The sequence below is a fragment of the Rhopilema esculentum genome, chromosome 6, assembly GCF_057945365.1.
Source record: "Rhopilema esculentum isolate cy_ngs chromosome 6, ASM5794536v1, whole genome shotgun sequence".
Taxonomy (NCBI): domain Eukaryota; kingdom Metazoa; phylum Cnidaria; class Scyphozoa; order Rhizostomeae; family Rhizostomatidae; genus Rhopilema; species Rhopilema esculentum.
In genome coordinates this window covers 5,547,040-5,571,929 of record NC_142820.1, presented here as the reverse complement: position 1 = coordinate 5,571,929, position 24,890 = coordinate 5,547,040, and the positions used below count along the sequence as shown (strand labels likewise).

Sequence of the window (24,890 nt, the reverse complement as noted above, 5' to 3'; positions counted from 1 at the left end):
TGTTATTGGTATTTTCAACTAAAGAGAACTTGCCGTGTCCGTGGTCATGATAAAATTGTGAAGAAGCTGTGTTTTGCTTTGCTTGTTGCATGTCCTCCACATTTGATAACATACATAACAGATTAACACAGCCCTCTTTAGAAACAGACAGCTGGTCAGAATCCTTTAGTAAATATTCAAGCAAATTGCGGTAAGTGCACTGACAGGAAAAATTATATGACCTTGACCTAACCAAATGAAATACATTGCAGCAATGTTCTTCACAAACATTTCAAAGTAGGCATAAAGTGAAGCATCTTTTTACCAAACGGTAAAGGAAGGGAATACCCTTAAATCTCTGTCAACAACCCAAATCTTACCTTATACCGATAATCCCAACGCAATTACTGCACATCTGGTGTAGCACGTTTAGAAAGACAAGTTGGCTTTAAAGGCTTTTTGGTTTAGAAACTTTTTTAAAATGGAGGACTATATAGAGGCCAAATTTGAATTTTTGAGAAAATCGCTACACCTTTTTATGAGAACCAGTAAATTGAAGTTCAGGCTGGCTAATTTATACGAAAATCTGGGGCTGGATTGTTCTTTATTTGTTCCTATATTATCAGGTTGCAAGCAGTGCAATTGCTAGCTATTGCGCTCTACGGATGTGGTCAGGTCTTGTTCACCAACAAAGTTAGTGAGTGAGATAAACATTTGCGCGTTGTCAATGGCTTTATTTACGCGAGTGTATAGGCGTTGTCAACGGGCACTGACTGTTGCAAAACTCGTTGGTATGATGTCTAGCAATTTCCTTTGATTCTGCGATTTCTCAGAAATAACTAGACCCAAATGAGCACAAACAAAGCACCAGTTCCTATTTTCCATTATTGCTGCATTGAAATTTGATGAATACAGAGAGCATCTATTTATTCGAGGTCAAGAAGGACGTTTCATGTAGCGAACGTAATACAACGCATTCAAAGAGCGTGAATCGTGGCACTTGAATCGAAGTGCTATATATACACCTTAAATGTCAGATACGCTTCATTGTCTTGGACCCTCTTATCATAAAGAAGGTCGCGCATTCAGGGGATACGAGTCCATGGTGTGGTGATGGGTCGTCCCTCCCTTTAAATTACCAATTTTAATTCAACAACTTCACTTCTCCCTATTATGTTTTGAGATTGTATTTATGAGAGCCTGGGGATAGCCGCCTTGTTTATTTTGTACCACTGCGCCAGTTTTCTTAAAATCACGTCTTGCTTTCACATATCTTGTAATGCGGCTCTGATTGACGTCCTAACAATTCATGGTGTTTGAAACATGACGTTCCACGGTCGTAGCCACTTAAAAATCTTTTGCAACTCACTGCATTTTCGTGTGGTCCTTTGACTCAAAAGTTCTGTAGGCTAAATGGGTTTGTCCAAAAATAGAGGCGTTTAATTTTATCTTTCCAACTAATATTTGGTGTTCTACGCCAAAACCAGATTTCACAAGCTTCTAGTTTTTCTTTTCAGCTGTTTTCAACGTCCATGCCTCTGATCCGTATAGAAGGACACTTCAAATAGGGGTTTTAATCATACTGTTCTTTTAATCTGAGCTAAGGCCTTGCGATAAAAACTCACGTCTCTTGTTGAATGCTGCTTTTGCCATTCCTATTCTTTTCCGGATTTTCACTTCACATTTACCAATTTCGCTTACCATTCCAGCAACCTATTTCAAGTGGCTGATTTGTCCAAGTTCTGTTCCATTTATGCTGCTATCTTTAACATTCAATTGAATCTGACCAACTTTTATTGATTGTTTTCTTTACATTTATTTTCATGCCGTATCTTTTTCCGGCTTCATTGAAAGCATTCGTAATTTGTTGTAATCCTACTTCTGAGTTGCTTACCATAGCATGATCATCTACAGCGATTCCTTATTGACATTTTCCAATGCCCCTCTTGCTAGTGCTTCTATGGATTTGTTAAAAAGGGTAGGTACCAGTGGGCATCCTTGTCTTGCTCCTACTCCGATCACTCCTGGGTCAGATTCTCCTGCTGCCTTTTCTGGCAATTGCCTGTTTAAATTCGAAATGATGATTTCTTGGATAGAACAGGAGAAAGAAGGTGCCTATAAAGAATAACAAATACCCGGAAGTAAAAGTGGCTCGCACACGTGATGGGACATGAGAACTTGCTAAAAATTGCAATAGAAGGAAGAATGAAAGGAAAAGACCAAGAAGACGGCCTAGAACGGAATGTTTGAGTAAGTAATGGATGGCCATTATAGCCATATCAAAGAAAAAGCAATGAAACCTAAAGTTTAATTGAGACGAAACCTGCCACCAGCCAGATTACTCAGAGAAGAAGAGCGCCTACAGGGAAGGCATTACCTGTGTGTAGGGCAGTGTTTGTTAACCACTATGCCCCGGCACAGTGGCTAGACAATTTTTTAGACAACTTTAACTTCAACTTAGACAACTCAGACCTCTTAGACAACAACTTAGACAACTTTTAGACAACTTCAATTAAGTTGTGTAAAAAGTGAAGAAAAAAAATGAAAATTGTTTTCCGTAAATAACGTGCCATAATGATCGGGACAGTAACCAATTAATACTCTTCCATATCTACTTTGAGAACCTCTTTATATTGTGAATATAGGCCATGCCATTGTTTAACATTTTCTGTTGGTGGTGTGCCTCGTGTTTTTTTGGATTAAAAATTGTGCCCGTGGATCAAAAAAGCTTCAAAAACACTAGCCCTGTGTGCAGACTCTATTGACAAATTTAAAAGAGGAGAAAACTTTTTCTCTTATTTAAAACTTTTTCTCTTCTTTTCTAAGAAAACTTTTTCTCTTCTTTTCAATTTCCGAGCCTGCACGCAGGCTACAAAAACACAGGTATCGGACATTCAGTAGTTATGCACTCAAAGGCAGCATGTGTCAATCTGGAGGGCCTTTTTGAGAATTTTTTCCTAGGGTAAAGCTTAATTGCCTCGTAGCTAATTTTTGGTCTGAATTTGTAGCACCGCATTCATACCTTTTTAATCTAAACAGAACCCCAGGCCGGAGGCTCGCTAGAAGGTTTTAGAAAAGATGAAAATTTAACAACGCTACAATGTCAAGTATAGAGACCATTTCAGCCTTCAATTTTAGAACAAGGGCGTTTCCAGGAACGAAAACATTGCGTGGTCAAAAAGCTTTTCACGTTTCATGATAGGCAAAGAATTGCAAATACCAGAGGTTACTAAAAGACAGAATTTATCTATCTGTGGAATTGTTCAAAAATAAGTATTCTCATTTATATCAAGAGTTTTCAATAATTTTGGCGGGTTAGCAACGAGACTTACTTTGCTACTGTTCAACCTATACTTAATTTTATTTCTCAACTGTCGGCTCAAATACCTGTTTAGTTTCCAAATACAGAATCTACGCCTTGAATTCTTGCAAGCTATTCATATTTTACAGAATCCCTCGGCAGCTAGTAAAATCCATCTGCTCGCACAATATTGTGCATATGGTCAAAAAGCTCATGTTTTTAAAATTTCCATAAATTTTTTTCCCCAAAATGGATTTTAGGCGATTTTGGATTTGTTATAGAGGAAAAAATTCTACGCCAAATGATGTACGTTTTGCTTTTCTACTAATTTTTCCTGGTTCATCACCTCGACGACTGCGCTATTGGCAAGACATAACAAATCGTGAGGTTTTTAAGAGTTATATACAAATTTACCTATTTGACTCCGATTTACGCACCTGGCCTATTTGAATCTGAGCGCTGCAAATTTTTCTTCACCACAACAACTCCCCCCCCCCTCCCAAATTTACCCGCTGTATCTCGGGAAAAATGAAGCTTATCGAGATTGCTGTAAGGGATGTTGTTATGGACGTGACTGCGCAGAATTCGGGGAAATGGGTGCAAACCTGGCATTAACAAGAACTACGAGCTTACAGCCAGGGCCGCCGAGAGCGGTCGGGGGCAAGGGGGACAAATTGGCCCAATGCCTCGAAGTCTAAGGGGACTCTTAAGGTATTGAATTCCTTTTTAAATTAATCACACGTAGCAAATGTATCTCTAAAAATAGTTAAACATTTTAAACGATTGCAGGAAAATGACTGTAAGAAAGGTTCTGAAATGCATTTTAAGCTAATCTCAAAGACGTGTTCGGAAAAATCTTCGGTTTGCCTCAGAGCCTCCGAAGAATCTCGGCGACCTTATTTACAGGAGGTTAATTCATACATTGAATGGATACCAGCAGAGGGGTATAACAAGAGAAGTAAATAAAGGAAATCCGCAATACATGTTTTGTATTCAAAGTACGTTTATTGTCAGTTCAAGGTATGTAGCAACAATATTTGTTGGCTTAGTAACGAACGAGTGACCTTACCTGGCTGTCTTCAATAGTTTGTCACTCATGACATGAAATGTCGATCGCAGCCATGGAGAAGACATTACGGTTTCGATGGCGCGATGAATCGTTGGCTGTCACAAACCATTCGTCTGGAATCTCTTTGCGAGTTATTTCGTTCACGGTGCAGTAGCTTGTAAGGCTTTACAGAGAGCTGTTATCATGAAGTTACTCTTCGTGTGCACTTCAATTTTTGTCACATTGCTTAAATTAAAAGACACTCAAAGTGAAATGTATGGCATACACAGGACCTCTTGCCGGCGTGATGCACTTTTCAAGTTGACAGACCGAGGTAAAAGAATATCGGGTATCCCAACAGTCGAAGTTCTGTCCGTGACATCGAGAGCGATCTGTGTCCGAAACTGTTTACGACGCGTAAGCTGTTTGTCTATAAATTTCAGATCAACTGGCAATAATGAAAATAACTGTGAATTAGTGGACTTGAACAAGTCAAATTCAAGTGCAGTTTTAACGACTAGCGCTGGATGGGACCACTACGAACCTGTCAATCAGGTATATCATTCCATTTACTGTATGTCTTTCATCTCCAAAATTATCGAAAGTTATGAAAATGCATTTGCTTTTTAAGACAAGAAATTAAAACTTTGGTTTTAAGAAAGTAAAGGAATACCTATATCATGCTTTGTCGACATGTTCTGCTCTCCCACATCTCAGACATGGTTTTAGTTATTAAAACGTAGTCTAGATATAATTAGTGAAAATGGTTGGTATCTAAGTTAACAAAACTCTTGTAAAAACTAACTTACAAAAAAATCCGTTTTCCTTAGATTGGGCCACGTTGCAGGCTAGTCGCATGCGACGCCGGGTTTGCTTGTCACGAAAGCTGCTCGGTAATTGCTGGTTATGAGTGTAAAGGTAGGACTGAAATTATATATCAATAAATGAAAGAGTAATCCTTTTCAATTGGTGGAACATGTGTGGATCAAGTGAAACAAGTAGATCAAGCGACACTGTGTTGTTTTGTAAACCTTTTGTCTAACAAGTCTATAAAAGTTAATGAATCTATAAAACATTTTTCAGCAAAATTTCTTTGAATAACACTTTAGTTGGTTTAGCTTGTTTTGAAATTCAACTATTGACATTTTTTTTCTAGACATCAACGAATGTGCCAGCTCACCTTGCCAGAATGGTGGAACTTGCGTTGATCAAGTGAACCAGTATACGTGCCAGTGTGCTGCCGGGTACAATGGAACAAATTGTGGCACAAGTTAGAAGTTTTGACTTGCTTTATTTCTTTCTTACGAGCAAACCTAACAGAAAGTATCCACTCATTTTTTCCTTTTGTCTCGATTTTTTCAATGCTTGAATTTTCTTTCTAGACATCAATGAATGTGCCAGCTCACCTTGCCAGAATGGTGGAACTTGCGTTGATCAAGTGAACCAGTATACGTGCCAGTGTGCTGCAGGGTACAGTGGAACAAATTGTGGCACAAGTAAGAAATTTTGACTTGCTTTATTTTTTGTTTAAGCAAACTTGAATGAAGATATCAAATCATAGTTTTCTTTTTATCTCGGTTTATTCAATGCTTGAATTTTCTTTCTAGACATCAATGAATGTGCCAGCTCACCTTGCCAGAATGGTGGAACTTGCGTTGATCAAGTGAACCAGTATACGTGCCAGTGTGCTGCCGGGTACAGTGGAACAAATTGTGGCACAAGTAAGAAGTTTTGACTTGCTTTTTTTCTTTTTTATGGGCAAACCTAACAGAAAGTACCCACTCATGTTTACCAGTATACGTGCCAGTGTGTTGCTGGGTACAGTGGAACAACCTGTGCCAGAAATAAGAAATATTAACTTGCTCAATTTCTTTGTTTAAGTAAACTTGAATGAAGATATCAAATCATAGTTTTCCTTTATCTCGGTTTACTCAATGCTTGAATTTTCTTTCTAGACATCAATGAATGTGCCAGCTCACCTTGCCAGAATGGTGGAACTTGCGCTGATCAAGTTAACCAGTATACGTGCCAGTGTGCTGCCGGGTACAGTGGAACAAATTGTGGCACAAGTAAGAAGTTTTGACTTGCTTTTTTTCTTTTTTATGGGCAAACCTAACAGAAAGTATCCACTCATGTTTACCAGTATACGTGCCAGTGTGTTGCTGGGTACAGTGGAACAACCTGTGCCACAAGTAAGAAATATTAACTTGCTCAATTTCTTTGTTTAAGTAAACTTGAATGAAGATATCAAATCATAGTTTTCCTTTATCTCGGTTTATTCAATGCTTGAATTTTCTTTCCAGACATCAATGAATGTGCCAGCTCACCTTGCCAGAATGGTGGAACTTGCGTTGATCAAGTGAACCAGTATACGTGCCAGTGTGCTGCAGGGTACAGTGGAACAAATTGTGGCACAAGTAAGAAATTTTGACTTGCTTTATTTTTTGTTTAAGCAAACTTGAATGAAGATATCAAATCATAGTTTTCTTTTTATCTCGGTTTATTCAATGCTTGAATTTTCTTTCTAGACATCAATGAATGTGCCAGCTCACCTTGCCAGAATGGTGGAACTTGCGTTGATCAAGTGAACCAGTATACGTGCCAGTGTGCTGCCGGGTACAGTGGAACAAATTGTGGCACAAGTAAGAAGTTTTGACTTGCTTTTTTTCTTTTTTATGGGCAAACCTAACAGAAAGTACCCACTCATGTTTACCAGTATACGTGCCAGTGTGTTGCTGGGTACAGTGGAACAACCTGTGCCAGAAATAAGAAATATTAACTTGCTCAATTTCTTTGTTTAAGTAAACTTGAATGAAGATATCAAATCATAGTTTTCCTTTATCTCGGTTTACTCAATGCTTGAATTTTCTTTCTAGACATCAATGAATGTGCCAGCTCACCTTGCCAGAATGGTGGAACTTGCGCTGATCAAGTTAACCAGTATACGTGCCAGTGTGCTGCCGGGTACAGTGGAACAAATTGTGGCACAAGTAAGAAGTTTTGACTTGCTTTTTTTCTTTTTTATGGGCAAACCTAACAGAAAGTATCCACTCATGTTTACCAGTATACGTGCCAGTGTGTTGCTGGGTACAGTGGAACAACCTGTGCCACAAATAAGAAATATTAACTTGCTCAATTTCTTTGTTTAAGTAAACTTGAATGAAGATATCAAATCATAGTTTTCCTTTATCTCGGTTTATTCAATGCTTGAATTTTCTTTCTAGACATCAATGAATGTGCCAGCTCACCTTGCCAGAATGGTGGAACTTGCGCTGATCAAGTTAACCAGTATACGTGCCAGTGTGCTGCCGGGTACAGTGGAACAAATTGTGGCACAAGTAAGAAGTTTTGACTTGCTTTTTTTCTTTTTTATGAGCAAACCTAACAGAAAGTATCCGCTCATTTTTTCCTTTTGTCTCGGTTTTTTCAATGCTTGAATTTTCTTTCTAGACATCAATGAATGTGCCAGCTCACCTTGCCAGAATGGTGGAACTTGCGTTGATCGAGTGAACCAGTATACGTGCCAGTGTGCTGCCGGATACAGTGGAATAAATTGTGGCACAAGTAAGAAATTTTGACTTGCTTTTTTTCTTTTTATGAGCAAACCTAACAGAAAAAATCCACTCATTTTTTCCTTTTGTCTCGATTTTTTCAATGCTTGAATTTTCTTTCTAGACATCAATGAATGTGCCAGCTCACCTTGCCAGAATGGTGGAACTTGCGTTGATCAAGTGAACCAGTATACGTGCCAGTGTGCTGCCGGGTACAGTGGAACAAATTGTGGCACAAGTAAGAAGTTTTGACTTGCTTTATTTCTTTTTTATGAGCAAACCTAACAGAAAGTATCCACTCATGTTTACCAGTATACTTGCCAGTGTGTTGCTGGGTACAGTGGAACAACCTGTGCCACAAGTAAGAAATATTAACTTGCTCAATTTCTTTGTTTAAGTAAACTTGAATGAAGATATCAAATCATAGTTTTCCTTTATCTCGGTTTATTCAATGCTTGAATTTTCTTTCCAGACATCAATGAATGTGCCAGCTCACCTTGCCAGAATGGTGGAACTTGCGTTGATCAAGTTAACCAGTATACGTGCCAGTGTGCTGCTGGGTACGGTGGAACAACCTGTGCCACAAGTAAGAAATATTAACTTGCTCAATTTCTTTGTTTAAGTAAACTTGAATGAAGATATCAAATCATAGTTTTCCTTTATCTCGGTTTATTCAATGCTTGAATTTTCTTTCTAGACATCAATGAATGTGCCAGCTCACCTTGCCAGAATGGTGGAACTTGCGTTGATCAAGTGAACCAGTATACGTGCCAGTGTGTTGCTGGGTACAGTGGAACAACCTGTGCCACAAGTAAGAAATATTAACTTGCTCAATTTCTTTGTTTAAGTAAACTTGAATGAAGATATCAAATCATAGTTTTCCTTTATCTCGGTTTATTCAATGCTTGAATTTTCTTTCTAGACATCAATGAATGTGCCAGCTCACCTTGCCAGAATGGTGGAACTTGCGCTGATCAAGTGAACCAGTATACGTGCCAGTGTGCTGCTGGGTACGGTGGAACAACCTGTGCCACAAGTAAGAGATGATTTCTTTTAATTTTTTGCTGGACATTAATTTGTCAGAGAAAAATTTCTACAAAGAAAATTAGTTTAATTAGGGATTTCAAGGGTGTTTTATATTGTCTTCCTTGAAAAAACTACCTGTATAATCATAAACCTCTTTTCGGCTTAAATGTGCTCATTTTTGTTCTAAGGAATCTTTAAACTCTAATTCAAGGCATCCCTCCGTCAACACAGTTTTCAAATAACGGTTACACTGGTCGAAGTGGTGTCATTCAACAATACACGGTACTGCAGACTGGATCATATCGAATTGAAGCCGGAGGAGCGAGGGGAGGAAAACATGTTACAAACTATGGCAGCTATCCAGGTAAAGATAAACTCATTCCACTATGATTAGATGAAAGCGTCTCCGCTTCATTTGCTCTAACTATGTTTCTACAAAACAAACAAACCATAAATGCTAACTGTATCACGAATAAATGCTTCCCTGTCATTAGTGAACGCCCTTTTAATCTTTACAGCATATTGTTATTTCTGGGATCTAGAGGTAGCAGGGTCTTAGTTTCAAAGAAGAGACGTATCTGCGATACCAAAAATATGGACTGTTTAATTCAGGGTGTCGTTTTGTGAAGAAGTTTATGGAAAAATTAGAACAAGTTACTTAAATTTGAGAATGATTGTTCTTCATTTGCTCTTAAATCATTAGAGTGCTGTATATTATACGCTGGCAAAGACCGAGGTACAACCTTTTGCTTTGGGGGGCAGCCCTGATATGAAAGTGTGACAACAGCTTATACTAAACGCAATAGAAGTATTTTACTTATGCTACCTAAATTTTTCGGGGGAGCGGCAAGGCCCCCTGGCTCCCTGGTATTTTGGTCCTTGAATATGCTGAACGTATCTCTGATTCTATCTTTGATACGTATCAATTTATTTCCAAGGAACATTCTATGGTGGATATGGTGCTAAAACCCAAGGTGACTTTTTTTTCCCGGCTGGTACTCAACTGAACATAGTGGTGGGACATAGAGGAGGGAATTCAGTTGAGGTCCAAGGTGGCCAAGCAACAACCGCCACAGCAGCCTCCCTCGGAAGTTCAATAGAAGACAATGCAGGTACCGGTGGTGGAGGTGGGTCATTTGTTTATTCAACAGCAAACGTACTTTACATAGCTGCTGGAGGTGGAGGAGGTGCTACCGCTGGATGGAATGGTGTAAACGGTCAGGCTGGACAAAGTGGGGCTGCTGCAGTTGGATCAAGTAGCACTTTAGGAGCAGGAGGAACATCGGGCAATGCAGGCGGTTGCTGCAACACTGGTAGCTACCATGGAGGTGTAGGTGCTGGGTGGCACAGTGTTGGTGGTAGCAGAGCTGGTTTGGAACATGGAGAACGAGGCGGAGGGATATCTCAAGGGTGGGTAGGTGGACAGGCTGGAAAAATGAATTCAGGAAATAATGGGGGACCTGCACCTGGAGCAGTTGGTGGCTTTGGTGGTGGAGGCGGAGGGTCTGAAGACAATGGTGCTTCAGGCGGTGGTGGGGGCTATTCTGGTGGAGGAACTGGTGGTTATAATAATGCAGCTGGCGGAGGTGGAGGATCATTCTGCGGTGGCACTAATTGTCTTGCAACCACAGGTGGAAATACTGGTAGTGAATATGGCTATGTCAAAATCACAATGATCTAGAAAGTTTTAAACTGTGCTACGGAAAAAGGTTATCTGAGTTCCAAGAAGATATTTTAAAAGTAAACATGAGGGGTGTAGATGTCTTGGTGTTTGCTTATTCAACAAAATATTTCGAGATTAACGAGGTTAACGAGCAATGGTATCAGTATGTGTATTTATTGAGTGCATTTTATTAAATTGGTGCACTTTTGTAAAGACGGTTTATACAATGGTGAAGACACGGGGGTACTGGGAATGTTGGGGGGACGGATTCTATTTTGGCAGAGAATTTTTTGTGACATGGTTCTATAGTTTTACAACTGCGTTGACGTAACCAAATGTTGGTCTTAGGCGATCGCAATTGGTAAAATTAGGCAGCCTTTTCACTAACAAAGCTTAAAACAAAAGCGGTTAACCGTTTTTGCGTTGCGTTCCCGCTAACCTACTTGAAAGACGGACAAGTTTAAAAACGGGCCTCCGAGTGGATCAGTTTTAACCCGGATATCTGTTAACCCACCTGTGGGCTAGTGACAACGCCAAACCCGGAAAACTATTGATCCATTTACAACAATAACAACAACAACAGCATTGTACAAAAATTGGTTTCTTTGGTTTCTTTTTAAAACAATCTAAATTGTAGAGGGCTGAGGATTCATCTTAAGCTTGGGTACAGTTTTACCCAGCTCAGTGGAAACGTTCAAAAACGGATTACAACGGGCTTAAAGCCAGCTGGCGTTTTCATTGAACTACTATAAAGGCAGATGCATTTTAACCTGTTTTTGTTTCAACCCGGACTAGGGAAAGGCTGTTTAAACTGGCATTTCTCATAATATTGCCTTTTTCTGTTGAACGCCGACCGATTTGCTTCACAAATATACATACTTTTGAAGTATTATTAACAGTTGCGATAATATCTGTCAATTAATGTTTTGAACATTAGTATTTCAACTGTATTGCGCATTTTGATAGGGAGAATGCGAGTTTCCAGACCAGAAAATAAAACTACGCAAACGTTGTAAAAATATTGCTTGAAAATTAACAACTTGGTAAGGAAGGTTACTTCCGCACAAAGATATTTATTTCCTATAAATTAACCATATCAACTGTAAAACGCTGCTTTAAGTATGTCTTCTTTTATTCCTAGATTAAGGGACTGTGATTTTAACTTTGGTACCGTATATTTGTTTCCTCATCAAGGTTGGCACCAGAAGTTTTTAAAACGAGGGTGCTGGTTGAAATATCTTCCTTCTCTCAGGCTAACAGTAACAAGTTTGATTTGAAACTTCAACGAAGGGGGAGGGGGCTTTCACCCTCCGATGTGGGGACTATATCCCTCTAGCCCTCCCCTCGTGCCACCACTGCCACATATGCATCAAGAATGCTACTTTCCCCGTTACTTTATTTGATAAGCGGCAAGAAAAAAAAAGGTGCCCTGTTTGTCTTCCTTCATGCATTGTACCCGTCGGTAAAGAGGTCTCAATATTTTTTACGGACCAGACGGTAAACTTTTTTCCTTTACAATTCCGATGCGCCCAATCGATGGCAAATTTCCCTCTACGTTATCAGCTTTTGATTGTTTGCTACGCTATTTCACTCATTAAAAAAGTAGCTCCATTTACAAAATTATCATTATAACAGATCGTCATTCAAATATATATCTCATCTTTAGACTTATTTGCCCTCTATCAAGGTCTTCATTTTTTCCATAAAAGGTTTTAAATCAAATGCTCGTAGAACTAATAAATAAATGCTTTCTATTCTATGAATGCAATTAATAAAGAGAAGTGGACCTAGATATGAGCGTTGAGGAGCACCATATTTCCTTACTTTAAATTGCATTTACGATATAATTGGATAGAATCATATGATTGATACAGCCGTATCTTTGTTTATGCAAATTAATAGGTGGAGATGGTTTTAAAAATCTATATTAAGATCCCGTCCTCCTGCACAGATAAAAATTGAGCAAAAATTTGCTAAACCTAACTCTATTTTAGGATCTTATTAGCTTTTCTTTATCTGCTACTGCTACCATTTCTCCCCTTTACATGAAATTATCAAGTCAAATTATAAGATTGCAGTTAATAAGCAGGAAAAGAAAGATAAGAAGAAAAATTAAGTTTCGAGAAACTGCATTTTTGTCATTCTTTCAAATCCATTCTTCAGTGATAGATATAGCCTATTATCATTATCATCATTATTATTATAACATTATTTCCAGTTGGTTAAAATAAAGATAGTTCTAACTTGAACTAATTAAGACCAACTATTTACATTAAAAGAAATACTAATTACAATAAATATAGACGTAACTAAACTATAAGTTTAGTTTAAAGGTTAATAGTTTGAAGGTACACGAACGGGTTTTTCAAAGCCTTCAAATGCAATATTGTATGGTTTCTGTTAGCCTCACTATTTATAAATTTGTCGAATACGTTTGACTATATCGAAATGAATCGTTGCTCTAGTTTAATTAATGATCTTTGCACGTTTGTTGATTGGCTGAAGACGACTTACTCTAAAGTCCTTAATAGAAGGGGGGACGCTTATTAATTTTTTGAGTTTATTTGGGCCCCCCCGTTTATTAATTTTTATATGCAGTCATTCATATCCCTTATTTCATTTGTCCTTTGATCTTACAGGTGTTAAATTTCTGTAAAGTTTCTCTTAAATGAAGAGGTTGCATTGTACAAAAGTTTTAACATAGAAAAGTAGTGACATCCTAAAAAGATTTACATAGGCCTGGCTGATGTACACAATGATAATTAGCCTGCTCATTTTGGTAATACAACGATACATTATTACAAGGTGATAATTGCCATTTTGCTATCGATTGTATTCAGAAGAAAATCTCTTTGACCCCAAAAAAGAATCATAGCGTGATTTTTCAGATTTTTCACATTTCCGACCCCCCCCCCCCCACTTACTAAGACTTATTTATTTTCTGAAAAATTTCTGACCCCTCCCCCCCAACTATCAAGACCCCCCTTCTATTAAGGACCTTAGAGTAGGTGGGAAACATATATTCAACTGTAAACAAGTTGTAAATTAGTTGTAAGCAAGTTATAAACAAACAATATTTTATTGAAGTACCACTTGCATTGAAGTAACAAACAATGTTAATTTTGTGAGTTGTCTGCCTGCTCGTACCGTTACGGCAAAGTAGTAAAAATAAGTAAAAATATAGATTTGCAGTTATGTTGAATGCACAAGTGCGAGTGAAAATTCTGCTAAAAATGTCCTTTTATTGTTGTTTGCTGTCCACTTTCAAACAATTGCTTTGCAGAAACAAACACTTTAAAAGATGCTTAAACTTGGGCAGAAGAGTGCAGAAGAAAAACTTAAGCATTCTTTAAAATGTTAGTTTTTTGTTTAAAACGTTTGTTTACATTTCAACTGGCATTTATACGGTTGGTAAGAAGAACACTTAATCATGCTCGTTAGATCTACTTATGGACCGAAACAACAACGAAAATCAATTGCATTTTTACTCATCTAAGTCTAAGTGAATCCACTTTTCTCCCCACACTACAAATGTAGATTGTTCTTAAAGTTTAGGTAGCAAGAAAGTTTCTGTTTTAATTATTCTTGATTTTTCATGATAATACCTTTATTTTTATAAGAATATTGCTCGTAAGAATATTGAGGCTCAGAATCCTCCAATTTCTAAGAATATTATAAAGAAATTGCTCACCCTCAGCTCGCATATTAGTGTCTTATTTTCAGCAGTTGTCTGTATTGCGATGTTCATAACAGAGAATCGCATGACAGACATATCTCGCTCTTTCAAAATGCACGGCTTTCTTTTCGAGGGTTGGCAATGTTACCCGAAACCACATCAGATTTGAAAAAAGAAGGAATACTGTAAGATTACATTAAGGCTCAAAGCGAAAATTTCTTAAGAAAATTGTGGCTGGAGAAAGTTTATAGCATTCTTATAAAAAAGAGTGAAATAAAACCTGTACGGTCAAAGACCAAGAAGATGGTCAATAAAGACAATTAAAGAACCTCACCCGAACTCCGCCTTCTGTCTTTGTTTCCTGGGGAGGTCTCTCAAAATTAAGTCCTATCAAAATTATATTTTATTGCTAAATTTTGGTTTATTTTATTTTATTGATTTGTAATAGATTGTTTTTCGTCGTTTCTGCTGTTCCTACCTATCATTCATACTTGTAGCTCTAGCTCTTGATTTTATCTGTATTAGCATAGTAATACTCTTTAAGACGAATTTATAATATAAATGTAGGTTTACAAAAACTATAAAAAGTCCCTTTGAGTACCACACAGTCTCTTCTTAAAGTTTTGATAGTCAATTGCATGCTAAAATGAATTTCCGATGTCAAGAGATGATTTGGCTTTGCTCATTTTTAATAAGATATCCATATAAGGACGTGGGGGTAATTAGACGTCACGTGACAAATTAAAGCTCGTTTGACTACTTTAAACGTATTTCTACCAAAAAAGATAAACTATCCTTTATATTCCACTGCTTAGACCAGATTTATTTTGTTAAAAACGTCATTCCAGCCACGTTTCTCCTTCGCAGAGGATAAGCAGGAACTAATCTTGTTTTAACCCTCATGCTACCCCAAGAAAACAGCAGCAAATCCCCGTTTACCATCACAATTCAATATTCCCAGTTGATAAAGAACTTGAAACTGAGAATCAAAATTTCCCCGCCTCAAAGGGGTACTCCCCGCCATTTCCGTCTGGTCTACTATTGTTTTGCAAAAGCAGGGGGCATTACCCCTTGTTGGAGGCCCTGGCTATATCTATTGACCAAATTCAGTGGCCCCAACCTCCAGAAAATTCTTTTTGAGCAAGTTGATCAAGCAAAGTCGTGGAGAAAAGAGGGGATATATGATGAAAGAAACGAATGACTCCTTCCGCTCCCGTTTTCATTATTTACAATTTTTCTTTTTCTTTTTCAATGCTCAATGTTTTCTGTTTTCAATGTACCAAAGGTAAAAATCAGGCTATTTGATGTTTATAACTTATTCCTGCCTATGGGTGAAAGAAAGGGCGAAAGTTGGTGGGTGACAAACGATAATGAAAATGCTTCATAAACCCTGGCTTAAGGCTCCTAAACTGAACTAGAAAATATTCCCCAAGTAAATGCTTTAGTAGAAAATTAAGAATATCTGGTACCTAGGCAAGGCATGATTGTAAAATTTCCAACAAATCTAGAGATTTTTCTATTAAAATGCAGGTCAAAACCTAGAGCTCCCCGATCTCCCTAAACCCTACAATTTCCATCCTCGCTCATTCATTTAGTACGAACTCAAACGTACAGCACTTTCAGCAGGCACATGAAATTTTATCGATCGCAGCAGCTTTTGTTGTTCAGTTGTCTTCTTGATTATTCCCCAACCGGCGAGGGCATTCTTTTACCTGTTTCTAACGTCAACAAAACTTGTTTTGGGCATTCAAAACAAGGATCAAAACTTGGTATTTCCTGAAACCGCGAAATAGGCCGGTAGCCTCATTAAAGCTCATCCTCGAAATCTACCAGAGCCAATAAAGGACAATCTGGTCCAAAAGTAACACGGGAATCGTCAGATGTAAAGCTCGAAATGCTGCAAAATTTCTTATCATTGATGTGTTTTATAGCAAACCGTTTCTACTCAATACTAGGACAACCTGCAGTCGAATTTTGACGTGAAGTGACAGGTCAAGGGCGTAGGAACAGGTTTAAAAAGTGGGGGCAATTACGAAATTGAGCATCATTGTACCATTTTGTATCAAAAGTAGCCTGATTCCCGTGTGGTTATTCATTTTCTTGAAATGGTCATTAATTTTTTTTTGGATTTATTGTATTTGCCTTTGTCCGTTACTATATAATATAATGTTTGAAGCCAAACATACTGGCTGTACTGGGCCACTGTGAAGGAGAAGTAGTGCTCCGGTTGAAGTATGATATCCTAATTTCCGTGTTTTGGTATAAAAACTGACAAATCCTGGCAGACGGTGACAGTGCTGCAGTTTATTTGTCACCGAGAAGGAAATAAAGGCAAATCAATAATGAGTTCGAAAAACGCTTCTGAAAAGTCCCACCTGCTTTCTAATCCTGATGGATACGATTCGAATGCCGAAATACGGACACCCAGAACACCCCTTCGTGACGCTCCATCGATCAATGGGGGAGACCAAGAAGATGTTGAGGACCGACCCATACTTACAGAATCAACGAAATCGTCACGCTCAAGAGGTAGGCCGAAATCTCGATCAGTACTGAGTGACGAAAGTGAAAACTACGACATAGCAATCGATGGAGGACAGCCTGGAACAACGTAAGTTTGATAAATAATGTTCTACTGAGGGGTTCAGCCTAATCCTACCTATTTGTTAAATTTTTGAATGATTTTTTTGGAAATTTTTTTTATACTGTTAAATTTTGAACTAATGCCATACTGATAGACCCTTTGCGTTATTTCACTTATTTTTCGGTGTGTGCTCCTTTAAATATAATGTACCATATCCTGATCCATATCGCATATATCAAGGGCCAGTGGCTTAGCGGCTATGTATTTGATTTTAAGAAGTATACTTGGCTCACCAAATATTTGAGAACAAGTTTGGTGCATATGACACGTAAGATTAACCCAGGCTGATGTCTGCCCCAAACTGATAAAAAGTTGGTCCCTGTGTCAAAAAATGCCTGGAAATGTCTTGCTTTACCCTTGCCTCCAACTGAAGTCTCTTTGGCAGCAACAGTTGCCCCCGTTAAGATCAAATATCAGTATGCTTGTAAATATCAGACTGCCTATAGTGAAGAAATCTGCCAATTCATTCCAAATATTGAGTACTAGCTTTAATATTTTTGCCTGGATTTATTCCTTTAAACATCTCTTCAGAAAAGGAACAAAAACAAAGCACTCGCATTTACGATCCAATTGTATTCCATAATTTTAACAGTCATATGAGAAGAGGCATGGTGTAAATTCTCATGACTTAAGGAATGTCAAATTTGCAGATGTTAAAGCTTGTCTAGCTAAAATATGAGTAAACCTTTTTAATGAATGAGTCATGTCTAAGAAGATCTTTCATTTTATCCATTACCCTACAAAGGTATGGAAACCATAATTTTTGAAAAAATCAGAAATGTCAGTCATACACTTCTCTGTTATGGACATCACAAAACAGGCAACTGCTAAAAATTGAGACATATATGTGAACTGAGGCAGAGCAATATTCTTATAATATTTTAAGAAATTATTATTATAATTATAATAATAAATTCAAGCTTTTAATTACAGGATACATGATTTAACATACTTATAATTGATAAAGCTAATGGCAAATAAAATGAACTCAGATGTGCTATCGAGTTATTTGCCCTATTATATTGCATGCATAAAATTACATTGAACTATAAAAAACTTTCAACATCAAGACAAAATTTTTTTTGATAAAGGTTAAGGTTAACAAATACAAATTAATAAAAAGAAAACAATGAAGATCTAAACTAAGCGAAATAAAGAAACAGAAATAAAAGAAGAGAAAAAAAAGATGTCAAAACCCAATATCAAATCTAAATGCTTATAAAGTGAGAACTGGCAGAAAGCAATTGGATGATTCTAAGTCTGATTATTCTTTATAGCGATATTTCTATAAAGGAAGGTTATAGACATTACTTTGTTTTTTATATGGCAGATTTGGTATTATTTATTGCTGCTTGTTAATTTGCATTAAGCATGTTAAACATAGACAAAAAGCATGGACACCCCTTCACTTGCAACTTTTTAGCACTGCCCTTCTAACCATCATCAATGTACAAGTTGAAATTGGTTTGGTCTTTTTATGGATATTTAAGATTAGATTGCTGCAAGCAAACAGTGATAGTTGACTGGTGAGCAGAAATGTTACCCCAGTTTCAAACACTTAGAAATTAATGTTGCAAGCACTTAGAAATTAATGTTGCAACTTCATTTTAGAAAAAAAAGTATTCCATCAATTCATCATATTTTTTTATTGTGTTTTAAATATACATGCAAATCAGAAAATAATATATTTTAATACATTTTCTTGGTAATAATTTAGTATTTTATTCAAGGAATCTACAAACATTAATACATTTGCTTAAAGGCAACATTGGCACAGGAATCCTAGGGCTCCCAACTGCCATAATGCATTCAGGCATACTGGTAATGTATTTGACATTTAATGTCAAGTTTTCTACATAAATTTTGTTGACTACTACCTTGCCTTCCAATGAAGCCTCTCTGTGTTTCATAACAGGACAAGTGAAATATTATAATAATTTTCTAAGAATTTTTCCTTGCAACATTTTTAGTTTTGTACACAATCAACTTTGTTACCAATGGATAGTTCTGTGGAATACATTACAAACTGGTTTTTTTTATAAATTTCTACTTTCAATTAAATGCCCATCTTTAATAAACGCCCCTCTTTGTTTATGAATGCTCATTGTTTATGAACGCCAATTTTTGATAAACTTCCCCTTGCTACATTTATATTTATTCATGAGTGTTTACTTGCAATGTACTTTTATAAAACCTACTTTGCCTACAATAATTGCTTATTTTTTAGAGAGCTAGTTTTGAAGCAATTTTTTTATTAGCAATAAAGACCTTTCTTATTTTTACACCCCTCTCTTATAAAAGTTCTGCTTGGGTTCTTAAAATTTACCTAAATGCCTATGGTTCTTGCTAGAAGTATGTTGTAAGTGAAATTTTGATAATTATTCAGGATTAACAGTCTATGCATTACGTTAGTTGTTAATGTTTTTGGCATCTTTAGCTGACACATTTCATTTTTATAGGTTGGACCCATCTTATTGCTCTTCATTGCACTGATGTCTGTTCATTGCATGCATCTCATCGTCAAGTGCTCTCATGCCCTATGTAGAAGGTACTGTGCTGTAAGTTTCATTCAAAATTAGAAGCCTATTTAGGCTCTGGTTTAAATGTTGGTAGAGCGTGAAAACTTTCATTTGGTGTTTTTAATGACAGAGTTATAGGAAAACTTTCGGACAAATTATTTTTGATGAACCAGTGTATCATCAGCATTTAATGAGCTGGCATTAGCTGAAACTCAAGGTGGTATGCACAAGCCAATATTTGTAGACTTTTAGGTTTACAAAATCTGAAAATGACTTTAAAAAAGCAATCATTTTACAGCATACTAAACAAGCTTTTTAATCTGACAATCTTCAGAGTATAAAACATCAGAAATATGGGCCGAAAAGATATATACCCAGTAATGTGTTTCATTTTTTCTGATTGACCTATTTCGATTCACAAGTTGGTGTTTTTATGTAAGTTCTTAGACCCTTATTCTCACATTTTATACACTGATGAATGTCAAGTGTTTTATACCTTGAAAGTGTTTAAAATCCTTGGCAAATAGTGAAAGGAAAACCGAGGCAGATGGTTTCTTTATCGAATAATCAACAAGGTGTGTAATAAATTGACCCCTCTTTGATAGTCCAGGAGGATGTGAATTTACACACAGGTGATCACTTTCTGCAAACAGTTGAAAGATTCAATTTTTTCATATTTGCTCATTTTAAAAACTTATGAATGAAAAAAATTCTTCCTTTTTCTTTAGGTTAAATCTAGATGCACTTGACTATGGTGAGGTAGCAGAAGCTTCACTGAGGCCATATGTCAAATCAAAGTCAATCTATGGAAAGTAGGCAAAGCATTGCTCATTTTTTTTTAAATCTTCTTGTTTCCTTTTTCCTTCAATTCTTTGAGGTACAATTTAGAATGCCAAAACAAATTTATGCATTATTTGATGTAACCTGTTTCATGTATAATGTTGTCAATTCCATGATTCCAGATATGTTGTCAATTCATTCCTTGTGGTTACCCAGCTTGGGTTTTGCTCAGTATACTTCATGTTTGTTGCTGACAACATATTAAAGGTATGCATCAACTTTTTGTCAATCAGATTTCATTCAAGCAACAAGGGTTAGCCAGCATTTCACAGGTCAATCATGCTTAAATAAATTTTTGTTTTGATTTGCATTTGCCCTGAAATATGAAAATTATCAAAGCCTTAAGACCGTTATTTTGTAAGGGCTACCTGAAGTATTGTTATTTTAAGCATTCATATTATTTTTACTTAGTGTTATGGCTTTTCAAAAACTCTTGTTGAGATTCTGAATTTTTCAATGAGAAAGAACTAAATTTGATGATTAAATTATTAACATGCACCAATACAAATACAAAAATGTTAACAAAATGTGAAAGATTATTATTCTAAAACTTTGTAGGAAGCCTTTTCAAAGATTTGTCCCCCTAGAACAATCTAACAAGGATGTAGTTCTAAAAAATTACTGTAACAAATAACCTCAGCAGGTTTGTTGGTAGCAAGCTTGTAGAAATTCACTTTTCCGTCTGGCAAAACAATGGAATTCACTAAATTTGATCTGTTGTAATATTTAAACTATCGGCAATGCTACTTGCTTTTGTTTTGCTTTGACAATGTTTTGCCCATTCAATTTGTTATGATTTTGAAAAGGAGATTTATTTTCAGGAGGTTTTTCAATTTGATATTCTATTGGAAGGCTAGAGTTAATGTGACAGAGCAATTGCAATGATATTTTGATGCTATTGTAGCCCTTTTGTATTTTATTTGAAGTAACAATGAAAGTTTCTATTGATTTTGTAGGTTCTTGAGAAAGATATTGATGTCAGGATCATCATTGCAGCTCTAGCATTGCCAGTCATAGTTTTATCATTTATCAGAAGCCTTGAAGCACTTTCATACCTGTCCATGGCTGCCAATGTGTTGTGCTTTTTGGGTCTGATCATCACGCTACAATACTTAGCTAGATGCCTGCAAGAACCAAAAAATTTTCCAGTATTTGCTGGTGTCAGTAAACTGCCTCTGTTTTTTGGAACTGCCGTATTTGCTTTTGAGGGAATTGGAGTTGTAAGTGGTTTTTGTACATTAATTTTCATTTCTGAACTTCTTTTTCGCTAATTTGCTGCTAGCAAAAATTTGTTATTTCCCACATCCAGTTTCTTATCTAAATCAAATGACTGGTTTTTAGTATGACTTAAAAGCTTTCAATTCTTTTTTGTAGGTACTTCCTTTAGAAAATGAAATGAGAAATCCTGAGGATTTTGGATGGGTTTTGAATTTAGGAATGGGCATAGTGACCACACTGTTTTTATGCATTGGTGTGTTTGGTTTTCTTACATTTGGATATGACATTCAAGGGAGTGTCACTTTAAATCTTCCTGACCATTGGTAAGTTTTTGATATTATAGCATTTTCAAAACTAGTGTTTAAAGATTATAAACTAGTATTTGGATAACAGGCTATGCTAGAAACATCATTATTTATTTTAAAAAAATTTTCCTGGTACAATTTACTTACATTGATTGTTATTATAGCATCATATTGTACTGCACGCAATCTAGTATATTTATGAAATCTCTAGTGTTTAAAATCTTTGTTATGATCTCAAGCTGTTAAAGTTATTGCTCATTGCTCATAACAGTTACTCATTGCCTGTTGTGGTAGTTTCTTACTTTGGTTGAAAATTTTTATTTTTATTATCTATCATTTAATTTGTAGGCTATATGACACTGTAAAAATTGGGTATGCCTTAGCAATGTTCCTGACTTACTTCTTGCAATTCTATGTGCCAATGCAAATCCTACTACCTGGAATTCGAAAGAGATGTATTTCAAAATACCGCAATTTTATAGAATACCTATTTCGTGCAACACTGGTTCTTATCACCTGTAAGTAGATCAAGTTTTAATTACTGTTTCAGCTCTCCTTTTTAGCTCTTTCATTCAAAAATAACTATGTTTGGAAATTGAAATTTATGATGATTGGAATTCTTTTTGCAGTATTTTTGACAATATTAATATTAAAATTTTTATGAGGACATCATTTTAAAATCAGACAAATATCATGGTTTAGAATAAGTCCAAATCTTTTTTCAACCTACTATCTGATTAAATGCTTGAAAGAAGCTAGTTAAATTTGCCAAATGTTCAGGAACATTCCACTTTTGATAATTAAATTTAACTCTGGTTTTTTCCAGCATACTCGCATAATACTTCTTAAAGAATTTATTTTTAGCCTGTATACATCATGTCACATTTCTTTCCTCGTTAGGTGGTCTAGCTATTGGCCTGCCCCAGTTGGAAAACTTCATCTCATTGTTGGGAGCAGTAAGCAGTTCAGCATTGGCTATTATATTCCCACCGCTACTTCATATGATAACTTTCAAGGGTCATGGTCTTGGTTGTTTAAGTGTGATTAAAGACATTTTTATAATTCTCATTGGTGTTGTTGGCTTTCTATTTGGGACATACACTTCTACATTGGCAATAATTCAAGGATTTGAAGTGTCAGCTGCCATTGCTTCTAGCGACATGAATATTGCAAATGGAACAGGTTTCAGTAATACTTCTAAACCGATCATAAATACATGCAAATATTCATATTAGAAGTTTTATATTTTGTACGAGGTTTCAGTGATTTTGAAGTCTAGTAGGTATTGACGTTATAGATAATGAACATGGTTGCTCAAGTGGTCAGCAAGCTAACGCTGCATTTTGCAACCCTGGTTAGTTAATATCTGTAGAATTGTAGATATTGAATTATGCCCCTTTTGGGAGATTGTTAATTATTCAGAATTGATTAAGTTCACTTTTTATATTTAAGTTTTCAACTGCTTGCTATTTATTTCTTTAAAGTTCACTGAGTGAGATTCATGGTATCCGTTTGAATTCAATACAAGAATAGCCAGTATTTATCATTTCCTTGATGATAAGTAACATGGCCAATAAAAAGGACATTGTTTGAAACAGTCGACAACTTGAATAGAGGAGGGGCTGGGGGTTTTAACACCTTGTCCATGTTTGTTGATTCCCAGGTGCTCTCTACAACGAATCTTTATTTTATACTGAAGATGACTCTAGATCGAGTCGAAACATTTATCATGGACTTGTCTATTTAATTGAATTGTCAATATCATGGATTTGTCTATTTAATGGAATTGTCAAACATCGTCATTTTGTCTTATGGTCTTGTTTATCCAATGGAATTGTCAACATCGTCATTTACCTGATTTGTCTACTAATAACAAGTTGCCGACTGTTTCAAACAAAGTCTTTTTATTGGTCGTGTAACTTATCATGAAGTTTATTAACAAACTGCTATTTCCGAAATCTCCATTTATCATTATCCTTCGGTATAAAGATTACACCGCCCCTTCTTTTTAGCCAAACACATGCCTTTTTGTATCACTATACTCCCATATTTTTAATCAGGTCTCACCTAAATTTTAAATCGAATCAAAATGATAAATTTTTCTAGTGAATTATTTTATTTCTCTAACCATCGTCTTGGTAATGTTACAAGCACGCCATAGAAGTTGGTCGTTTTTTCCAAGACTTGACTCTAGACACCTTTCCAAGACTTGACTCTAGACACCTGCTAAAATTTCTTTCTTTGAGCCAGGTCAGTCCTTTTCGAACCAGTTATTGATAATTTAGTTAATAATTATGCTTGTTGATTAATTTTGAAGTTAATGCTCGTTCCCCATCGTTGTTTTTCTTGTTATTTATTTTGAACGGCAAGTTTCTCGAGTGCACAGTCGCCATTAATACCTTTTACTAGTTACTACTTAAGGCTGTTTTAACCCTTCTTTGTCTTATACAACAGCCATAAGATAATTCGTAGGTCGTTCTTGTTCTTAGAATAGACTTTTAGTTGTCTTTGATGCGTTAATTTTTTCAATACTATCGTTTGCCCGTGTGAACTCGTTCAAATTGTGGAAAATGTTACCATTTTAATGAAAAAAATCTACAAATTCAGTATTCATTTCCTCATCTATGAGTCGAATGATCTTTTATGAGAAAGTATTAAATTTGATGTGGTTCAGGTAGTCTTGCTGCTTCAAAACCAACATTCACCTAGTGCTGTAAGCCCAAGAAGTGATAAGGCGTTTTACGTGCTGGTGTTTATTTGGCAAAATAATTTCCAACCAAAACTATTATCGCTGTGAAAGAAGTGAAACAAACATTATCACATGAGTTATGAGAAACCATTCTTTATTGTCAATTCTTATAATGCCAGGATAAATTCCTAATGCCTATTTTTATTTAATGTGAAATTCGATTGAACTGCATTGCATTTTTGATATACATGCTAACGAATTTTAACCAAAAATTATGGTCATAGGTATCAAAATGTGAAAATTCAATCTTAGTTAGGGAACTACAGTACTGAAAATATGAATAAACATCTCGAGACTTAAGTTTATTTCTAGTTGTTGTTACTTGTTAGTTATTTTAAATGGTTGAAAAAGAGAGATGATGTTAAGAGGAA

The 24,890-nt window shown here is 36.2% G+C and overlaps 2 protein-coding genes across 2 annotated transcripts; both read left to right on the top strand.

Moving 5' to 3' along the window:
* Positions 1 to 41: 41 nt before the first annotated feature.
* LOC135686248 (uncharacterized) lies at positions 42 to 13,101 on the top strand. Its single transcript, XM_089108891.1, has 17 exons — positions 42 to 4,883; positions 5,159 to 5,246; positions 5,485 to 5,598; positions 5,711 to 5,824; positions 5,936 to 6,049; positions 6,284 to 6,397; positions 6,632 to 6,745; positions 6,854 to 6,970; positions 7,205 to 7,318; positions 7,553 to 7,666; positions 7,779 to 7,892; positions 8,004 to 8,117; positions 8,352 to 8,465; positions 8,577 to 8,690; positions 8,802 to 8,915; positions 9,117 to 9,269; positions 9,844 to 13,101. Exons 1-17 carry the CDS (start codon positions 4,533 to 4,535, stop codon positions 10,584 to 10,586), a joined length of 2,820 nt encoding a protein of 939 aa, XP_088965017.1. The 5' UTR covers positions 42 to 4,532; the 3' UTR covers positions 10,587 to 13,101.
* A 2,967-nt stretch (positions 13,102 to 16,068) lies between these two features.
* On the top strand, positions 16,069 to 24,379 carry LOC135685979 (proton-coupled amino acid transporter 1). Its single transcript, XM_065202104.2, has 9 exons — positions 16,069 to 16,855; positions 18,619 to 18,709; positions 19,348 to 19,436; positions 20,136 to 20,219; positions 20,370 to 20,454; positions 21,204 to 21,467; positions 21,622 to 21,788; positions 22,119 to 22,288; positions 22,671 to 24,379. Exons 1-9 carry the CDS (start codon positions 16,587 to 16,589, stop codon positions 23,003 to 23,005), a joined length of 1,554 nt encoding a protein of 517 aa, XP_065058176.2. The 5' UTR covers positions 16,069 to 16,586; the 3' UTR covers positions 23,006 to 24,379.
* Positions 24,380 to 24,890: the final 511 nt, after the last annotated feature.